The sequence below is a fragment of the Corylus avellana genome, chromosome ca3, assembly GCF_901000735.1.
Source record: "Corylus avellana chromosome ca3, CavTom2PMs-1.0".
NCBI classification, from domain to species: domain Eukaryota; kingdom Viridiplantae; phylum Streptophyta; class Magnoliopsida; order Fagales; family Betulaceae; genus Corylus; species Corylus avellana.
The window spans coordinates 32,227,203-32,236,625 of record NC_081543.1 but is presented as its reverse complement, the minus strand read 5'-3'; the positions used below and the strand labels follow the sequence as shown (position 1 = coordinate 32,236,625).

At 31.0% G+C, this 9,423-nt stretch overlaps 1 protein-coding gene across 4 annotated transcripts in view; it reads left to right on the top strand.

Annotated features, from left to right (window-relative positions):
- Window positions 1-3,978: 3,978 nt before the first annotated feature.
- The window catches only part of LOC132175447 (probable LRR receptor-like serine/threonine-protein kinase At1g53430), a 32,830-nt gene continuing 27,385 nt past the window's right edge, over window positions 3,979-9,423 (top strand). For all 4 annotated transcript variants that reach the window (XM_059587400.1, XM_059587401.1, XM_059587399.1 and 1 more), the window contains exon 1: window positions 3,979-4,427. In XM_059587400.1, coding sequence (XP_059443383.1) covers window positions 4,313-4,427 — 115 coding nt within the window. In that variant the 5' untranslated portion in view covers window positions 3,979-4,312. The remainder of the gene's footprint in view (window positions 4,428-9,423) is intronic.

The following is a 9,423-nucleotide window of genomic DNA, read 5'->3' as shown; positions in this document are numbered from 1 at the left end:
GAATCTGTTAAGTTAATGAACGTAATTTGACTGTAAGGGCTAAATTATTATTTTTTGCATACCTCAGGGATCTATAAGTTTATTTTGATACCACATAGAGTTAATTGCAAATCAAGTAAACCATAGGGATTGATTTTGCATTTTTCTCTTTATTTTAAATGAATGATCTAAATAAAAACTAAGAAAAAATACACATATCCTCCTCAAACTACATGCATCCCCAAACTCATTGTGAATTTGATTCATCCAATGAAATAAGCATGCAAGAATTAAGAAAATAAACAAATACGAAATGCACAAAGATTGGAAAAAAAAAAGAGTTAACCTGAAATAGGAGTAAATTTTCTTAATAATTGGATTATGGATCGAGATTCAAGAGGGGAAGAGAGAGGGGTTGTGTTATTGTGAGTTGCATGGAGTAGGGTGCATGTGGAGCATGAGGAGAACAACAAAATAGAATTGCAAAAGACGTCATCCTACTCATGTTAGAGAACAACAAGAGGTTGATCAACCTCTTCTATCTTCAACTGTACGGGAACCTGAACAAGCAATGACAAAACCTATGAAACTTAATTTTTTTTTTTTTTTTTTTTTAAAAAAAAAGCCAATTAGTGACGCATTAAAAGTGACGTTTTGTTCTTAAAAAAAATATCATTATGCATTTAGTAACGTTTGAATAGTAACGCTCGTCAAACATCACAAAACATAGGGTCGAGGTTCAAGAATAGTGATGTTTACGGTTGAAACGCCATTAAATAAGAGATTTTTTGCTCAAGCGACACATCATCAAAGGTGATGCCACTATTCAAACATCACCTTTATTATTATTATTATTATTTTTTTTTTTAAAAAAAAAAAAAATGACGTTTGAACAGTAAAATGCCACCTTAAGAAAAGTGATGTTTCATTAATTGTTCAAACGTTTAAAAAAAAAAAAAACTCTTCAAATGTCACTTTTCTTCTATAAAACTGAAAAATAATAATTTATACCCAAAAAAAATTAATAATTCTGGAAGGAAAAAAAATAATAATAACCAAATTAAAAACCATTTTTTTTTAAAAAAAAATTAAAATTAAAATTAAAAGGAGGGCTACCGCCCTTAAGGGGAGGGGTGGCCAACGAGCCACCCCCAGAGGTGACTAGGGTGGCCGTTCTCTAAGGGTGGCCAAAGGGCCACCCCCTCCCCCAAGGGGTGGCAGCCTTTTCTTTTTTTCTTTTTTCTTTTCTTTTTTTTAAGTGTGTGGGTGAGAGGGATGAGAGGGACAAAATTTCAAATTTTTTCGATGTGTAGTTGTTATAAGCACCAACTTTGAGCACCAAATTTTTAAAAATTGTTTAGTGTTGTTTGAATAGTAACTTTGAACAATGCTATTGTTCAATCGATACATTCTTATGAATGAATATCATCTTTTGAGCAAACGATACTTTTAAACTCGTAAATAATGTCGTTTAAACAGTAAAATGACGCATTTTATTGACTTTTTTTTTTTTTTTTTCTTTTCAAATGTCACTATTTCAAACATCACTAATCGGCCATTTTTTGTAGTGTAAAGAGAAAAAAATATGAAGGAATTAAATAATGTGATCTTTTAAATGATACTTTTAAACACATGAATAATGTGGCTCAAATAGTAAAATGACGCGTTTTATTGACTATTTTTTTTTTCCCCAAATATAACTATTTCAAACGTCACTAATTGGCAATTTTTTTGTAGCGTAGAGAGAAAAATGATGTAGGAATTAAATAATGTAATATAAATGTGAGGACTTTTGAACCTTTTTTTTTATTAGAAAAAAATGAAAAAAAATAGTTTGATAATGTTAAAAAAGTAATTTGACTTTTTTGAGAGAAATTAGAAGAAATGGTTATCAAACATAATCTACTCTTAGCACCGCAACTACCACTTATGACTTTTCCAAATCACACGATGTCTCTGAAACTACTTTGGACCTCTCACCAGAATACCTTGCCTTCACATCCGGTCAACAAATAATGCTACGCATATTCTCATTTTTTTTATGTTTATTTTCTCATAACCATATTAATAACCGGAAATATCAACTAAATAACCATATTAATAACTATAGTTGTCAAATATCAACCAAATAACAATAATTTCTTATAAACACATTTCATTACAAAAAATAACTTAAATTAACTATAAATAAATTAAATTTTCAAAATTAATCTATAAACAGTAAAACATAACACAAATGGAGCAATGCCATTATGACATTATCAATATTCAATAACTATAAACTATTAATTACAAGCCACTTAGATTACGAATTGAGCTTAGAAAATTAACCTCTAAAAGTGCGACTTGGGTTTTGCAACACTTAAGTGTCGTGAATTGCGTTGCAGCGATGAGTAATATGAGTGGTTTTGTCGACAACAAGTTATGCCAAAAGATATAAATATAATTCAACAATTTTTTAATCAAATGTGATGTATCAATTTTTGGTTCACTTTTCGGATTTGTATGAGTTTAGTAACATCACTATTTTTTTTTATCATGTCCTTGTATTTAATTCGTACACCTCAAGCCATACAGAAGCACATGTATGTGTTCATAATATACTATTCACTTTGATTTTTTTTTCCCCCCTAAAAAATCAACATCTGAACATTTTTATTTATTTTTTTTTCACTTTTTATATCACATAATTTATTTTTTACTATTATTTAAATAAAAAATCATTACAAAACAAACTATTTTTACTTTTCTATACTAAATATTCTTACAATTTTTTTTTTTACATCGATCCACGTCAGCTATAAGCCACTAAACTCATTCCAGCTATTAATCAGTTAGTTTTTTTTTTTTTTTTTTTTTAATTATTCCATACCAAAACACTACTGGTGGCTAAAATAGGAAACGAAAGGGCAATTCTTTTACATTTAAAATTGGACACAAATTTTCTTTAAACTGCTTTCAACCCACTCTAAGAAATGTTAAGCGTTATTTAACATGTTTGAGCTCTTAAAAAATTAATGTTTAGGGTAACAGGTTAGTAGAAGAATAATAAATGATTATTAAAAATGTTAAAGAAAATATGTGCTCATCAAATGTTATGAACAAGATCTACTCAAATTCAAATAAACTGGAATGTAAAGTGTATCCAATTAATTATAATGGAAAGATATTTTAATATTTTTATTTTTTTGAAGGGACAAAAATATCATTTTACTATAACTACCCAAATATTATCCAGGTTAATTAAACTGAAAATTATCATAAATCTAAATGTTAGAGTACACTTAACATTTATTAGATTGCTGATAAAATTTCCTTCAAACTAAGTCCCTTTAAAACTACCTTTCTTCTCATCTTGTGCCTTCCAGTTCTCCACTTCTAAGCTTATAAAATTTCCTCCAAACATGCAAGTCTTTTCGTAAGAAAGAAAGATTATCAGATTAGTTTATCTTATAGGATTAGGGCCAAGTTTTTTGTTTTTCAAGTTTCAATAGGTAAGGCAAACATTTTTTTATGGGCAGCTGGGGCCAAATAGGCTCATAGTCAACTTTCACCTTCCCAAAAAACAAAAAAAAAATCAAAGGAATTGTGGTGAGGGCCATGGCTGACCCGCCACCCATAGCTCCGCCAATCTCTTCTCTCCTCTTTCTTCTTCTTTTTTTTTTTTTTTTTTTTTTCTCTAATTTCAAGTTTTTCTCCTTTAAGAATATTTTTGTGTTAATAAATTTGTTTTTTAAGAGTCATTTTTATCTTTTTCTTAATTTTGAAGATACTGACCTTTTTTAAGATATATTTTTTTTTTAAAATAAAATAATAATTTAAAGAGTACTTATAGTTTTCCCTCGAAACTATCCGGTTGCGTGGCCCGTGTGTCAGTTCTGTTTGCCCAAACCGATCCAAAGGAAAACCGGTTGCCCGTTTTTCCGCGTGCCATAAATAATAAATATGGCCGCCTCTGCTCTGCCATTCCGTGTTCGTGTTGTTTCTCTCTTTGGTAAAGGAAGGCGGAAGCAGGAGGAAGTTTGTTTTCGGCGGTTTTCTTCTTCTTCATCTTTTTAGTCAATTCAATCTTTACGTCCGTACTCTCGGTCGAATTTTCGTTGCTTTTGAATTTTTCTTGTCGTTGAACCTTCACAAAAAGAAAAAAAAAAAAAAAAAAAAACAATCACAAAGTCCACGTATGTTTAAGCCAAACCCATCGTTCTCTCTTATCATCATTTTCTTCCGACCACTCTTTGGCTCTTTGTCCTCTCCTTTGGGCTCTGTTTGCCTCGTCGACATTTTTTTCACTTTCAGGAGGACTTGGCAGTTTTGAGTTTGTTTTGCAGAGGAAATGGGGTCGGTGGTCTTCGACAGGGCTGTCTGTGTCCTTGTTCTGGGCATTTTGGTTTTGAATTGCTTCACTGAGTTTGGAACGGACGCTCAGGCGCCTCTGGCACAAAATGAAGGTACTTTTCTGGAACAGTTGCATTCTTCGCTGTTGTGTGTACTGACGATTTGTTTTCAGAATTTTTGTCTTGGGAATTCTGATTCATTTTTTGCTTCTATGCAATAATGGAACCAACTCACACAAACATTTTATTAAACAAGTTGTGTGCACAAGTTTGGCGGCCGAGTTGCTCCGTAAATTCCATGTTTTTTTGGGTCGAAAACTTAAACATACATTTCTGAATCTCTGTTTTTAATCTCTTTTCTGTTTCTGTGTTCTTCTACGCGATCAAACTGTGGGTTATCTGTGGTCTCTTCTTTGTGTTTCTGTTTTAGTTTTCCACTCCACCCCAAGAACACAAAAACAGGGGAAAATTTTGGAAAATATTTTAAAAAATAATAAATAAATAAATTTCAGATTTAACTTGATGTAAAGTCCTTCTACCCGTCCATGTGATGTACCTGTGTGAGGGCCCAATTGATAGTATATAATATTGATTGATATTCATTGTTTGTGGTCGTGAGATTTACATGTATTTCTTTTATGAAAAAAGAAGAAAATTCCATACCTCAAAAAGATTAAAAAAAAAAAAAAAAAAAAATTGCAAGGGCTTTTTTCTTTGCGTGTCCATAGTTGTCACACATAGCTTAAACAAGGGCATAATCGTCATATTCATTTATTTCTTTTTTTATTTGTTGGGCTAAATAATGGGATAACCCTTTCCATTGTTCATAACTACTTCATGTACATTTATCACTAGAAGTCAAAAGAATAAGATATTTTGGAGGATATAGGTAGCTTTTTTAGCGATTTAATTTAATTTTATTTTTTTATAAAAAAAAGTGAATAAAATTAAATATAAACCATTAAAAATTATATATATATATATATTCAGCAGCTAAACCAAATGAGGCTGAAAATTCTCTCTTGGAGTGGTGCTCTACATTTTTCTTTTTCTTTGAATTATTGGGGTCTATTTACTACTTTAGTTGATCACGAGACCCCTAGGAAATCGTGTATTTTATATTTTTTTTCTTTTAGAGTTTGTCTTGTAGCAATCATAGAGTGGCGATATTGCTTCTAATCAATTAATAGAGAGGAAGGTTGTTACGTCTGCAGCACGGCATTAATTACATCAAATGCAAATTGAAATTTGGATTACTTCTATTGGATCACCTCAACTATATCATTTTTATAATGTTAGATTCTGATTAGTGGTTAGTTTCTGATTTTTTTTTTTAACTTTTTTTTAAAATTTTTTCTATTCTGGTTAGTTTCTGATTGATGGTTACTTGATGTGTCCTTTATTATTATTTTTTCTTTCTTTCTAAGCAAATCAAAATATATTACTAAATAACAGCAGAAATTAAGTCTAAATTCAATAGATCCAGCTAAGCGGACTGGACTCAACAGGTCCAAGGAGAAAAAATTAAAAATTAAACTAATATTGTCTAGCGGAATGTGACATGGGTTTTCAGATGCCAATTATATGACATAGAGTAATGTTGCTCTTGCCTCTTTGCGATTATTTATTACATTCATTTTGCATTGATAGACGTGACGTATTTTAAGTAATTTTTTTTTTCATGTCAACTATTTAGAAATAAACAAAAACAAAGCAATTAAAACACGTTAAATTAACCGATATAAAATAAGTCTAATAAATAAGTGGAAAAAGTAGCATTACTACGTAACATATGATCTTGGTGCTTACTGCAGCATTTTTATTTTCTATTTGTTTTACATAATTATGTCGTTTATTAGTAGCAACTTAAAATTAGGAAGTAACTGAATAGGTTGTCTGGTTGACGACTTCAAAGCATAGAGCTGGTGGATTTTAACTTTGCTACGTAGTTTGAACTTAGATTTGGTTTGACTAGATTTGGTTTGACTGGTCTTAATTCTTTGTTTTATTTATTTGAACTGGTGTCAATTTCATGCAATGTGAATGTGCTTGACGTTATTGTTCAACCATCCTTTTGACTATCTTGTCCATCATCTATCCTTTGCCAGACTGAGACCAAGAATTTGTCATTTAATTTGGTGTTTGACCATATGCTATATAATTTTATGCCTCATATTCCGCATTTCATGCCTTAAATAAAATAAAAATAAGGTATTTTTCTAACTTTTTATTAGAGTTAAAATGGATAATATGAATGTGTGTCTTTTTATAGCAAAGATGCATGTGAGCATTGAAGTATGGGTAAACTTGGCTTATCTTTGTGCTTCTTCCACATAATTGATATTTCAGATTGCTTTGTGAGAAAAAAAATATATGGTATATTAATTCTTTTGCACCGAGAATTAAGTTGATGTCTTTTGGTTTGTTTCCTTTTTACTTGGATGATTTGTAATTTTAATTTCTTTAATGCTCATATAAATGCAGATTACTAATTGATTTTTCTCCACAGTGAAAGCTCTTGAAGCAATATCCACAAAATTAAAGAACCTAAATTGGAGCATAAATGAGAATTTTTGCAGTAACGTCGGAAGTATCAACTTCAGAAATGATGAGTACATTCTTCGCAACATCACATGCAAATGTAACAACACTTGCAGTATCATAAGCATGTATGATCCTTTTGTTTTTTGTTTTTTGTTTTTGTTTTTGTTTTTGTTTTTAATTTTTGTTTTGTTTTGTTTTGTTTTTGTTTTTGTTTTTTTTTTTCTGTTTTTAAATTCTCTACATTTTTATTAATAAACATGCACCTAAATATACACAAGTACAGGCATTTATTGTGTAGTTTATTTATGGCTAGCAAAAAGATGGTTGCATATTTGGCTTGATGCTTTAGTATTGATATATAATAGTTGCACTATACGTGATATCCTTGATAAAGAATTGTTCACAAACATGTATCAATGATGTTTTTCGATCTAACAAATACTAGAATTCTGACTCAATTAGGATTTAAGTTATATCTTGTTTACTTGTTATTATTTTGTGATGCCATGTGTATACTACAGTTTAACAGATTTCACAGGCCATTTGATTTTTCTCCATCTTGCTTTGGCTGACATTGTCTTTTTAGTTTATAAATAAACATTTCACAGGCCAAGTCGGCCTCATTGGTCATGTCCTGAAAGTGCCAATGGATTTCAAGCCATCAGCTGCCTAATTTTTTATAGGGCATTCTCATTTGTTCTCTAATGTTTGGATGTATGCAAGTAAATTCTTGTTTCATTTATAATATGAAGTGTGTCAAGTGATAGGGACAAATTGGATTACCTATATCTTATAATTCCTCATCTTAATCATCTGAATGCTTGTTCCTATGAAGTATGCCATGGCACAATTGGATGGAAAAAACTTATTTACTTAGGACTAAACCTTCAATAGTTTTGAATCTAAATTTGAAAAGTTAATTAAGTAGTCTTAGTTACTGATTCTCAGAGCCGAACTTTGAGTATTACTTCAGAGTTATTTTATTCAGTTTCTTATTGTCTTTATCTCAATTTTTCTTTTATGCTTTTGTCTTTTGCTTTTTTTTTTTTTTTTTTTTTTTGGGTATGACAGCGAGCTGAAGGGTCTCAATATATCTGGAGTTCTACCACCTGAATTTGGAGATCTTACTAATCTGCAACAACTGTAAGGGAAACATGCATGTTTTTCTGCATTAAAGAAGTCAATTAACCTCATTACATCATCGGTTTGCTGAATTTGCCCTAACAGATCCTTGATTAATACAGTCATTAAATAACTTGGTGCTCTTTTCTAAACTCTACTTTGTCGTTTTAATATTTTAGTAACTTTTGAGTGAGTTCATGGAAGATTGGCACCCTTTTTGTGTGATGAAATGCAACTGAGAAAAACTAATTGAAGTTTATTTTTATTTAAACAGTGATCTCACTCGCAACTATATCAGTGGACAAATTCCTACAAGTTTTGCTCGGCTCCCTCTTGTCAATCTGTAAGTTATTATTAGCATATGTATGTATGAGGTCCTTTGTTATTTCCATGTAGGTTTTGACCAAGGGGTCTACAGGTTGGTTAATTTGTAACACTTGGTATTCTGCAGGTCCCTTCTTGGAAACCAACTAAATGGTAGCATTCCTACGGAAATTGGTGATATTGGTTCACTTGAGGGGTTGTAAGTCATGAATTAGAGTCTTATTCATAATTCAAGGAAGAATGATGGATAACCTGGATTACTGATTAAGTTGCATTTTGCAGGGTCTTGGAAGCTAATCAGCTTGGTGGACCTCTTCCTGAAAGCCTAGGAAATTTGAGCAAATTAAAAAGACTGTAAGATTGCCATCTTCATTTGTCATTTTAATTTTTTAATTTTATTTTTTGCAATAATACTTTATCTTTATTATTCTAGTCATCTACTTCTTTCACTTCTCTCTCTTTTTTTTTGGGTTCTTTTGGGAGATAATCTTCTCAACTAATGCTTTCTGGTTTTAAGCTGCCAACCCCTTGTGTTTTACGTTCTTTTTTTCTCCTTGTTTTGCACAAAAAAAAGTGCATTCTGATCCATAAATTGAATAACATGACATAGAGGAGAGAGAATGTGAGAATGTGAGAAAGAAAAAAGGAAAACAATTGTGTACGTGGAAGAGAGAACCAAAATAGGGTTTCCTACTCTACCAATGTAGTATTGATATCAGAGTTAAAATAATAAAATTAAAATATTTCACCACATCAGCATAAAATTAAAATACGCCACATCAACACTCCTCCTTGAGATGAGGCAATGCATGCCCAACTTGCTTATGGTTGTGTGAAAGACGCTGCATGATGCAAGTTGTTCTCTTGATTTCACATAAGGTGTAAATATTAAGCCTGCACGTAATTTATTTTATAAAATGTTTGTCAACTTCAATGGGCTTGGTTCAGTCATCTTCCATTGGATTATGGATAATGTTAATCGCTGCTTTGTTATCACAATACAATCTCATATGATCTTTAGAATTGTACCCAAGTTCTTTCAATAGAATGTTCAACCACAATAACTCACAAAACCAAGTGTCATGGCTCTAAATTGTGCTTCTGTCCTTGATCTACCAAC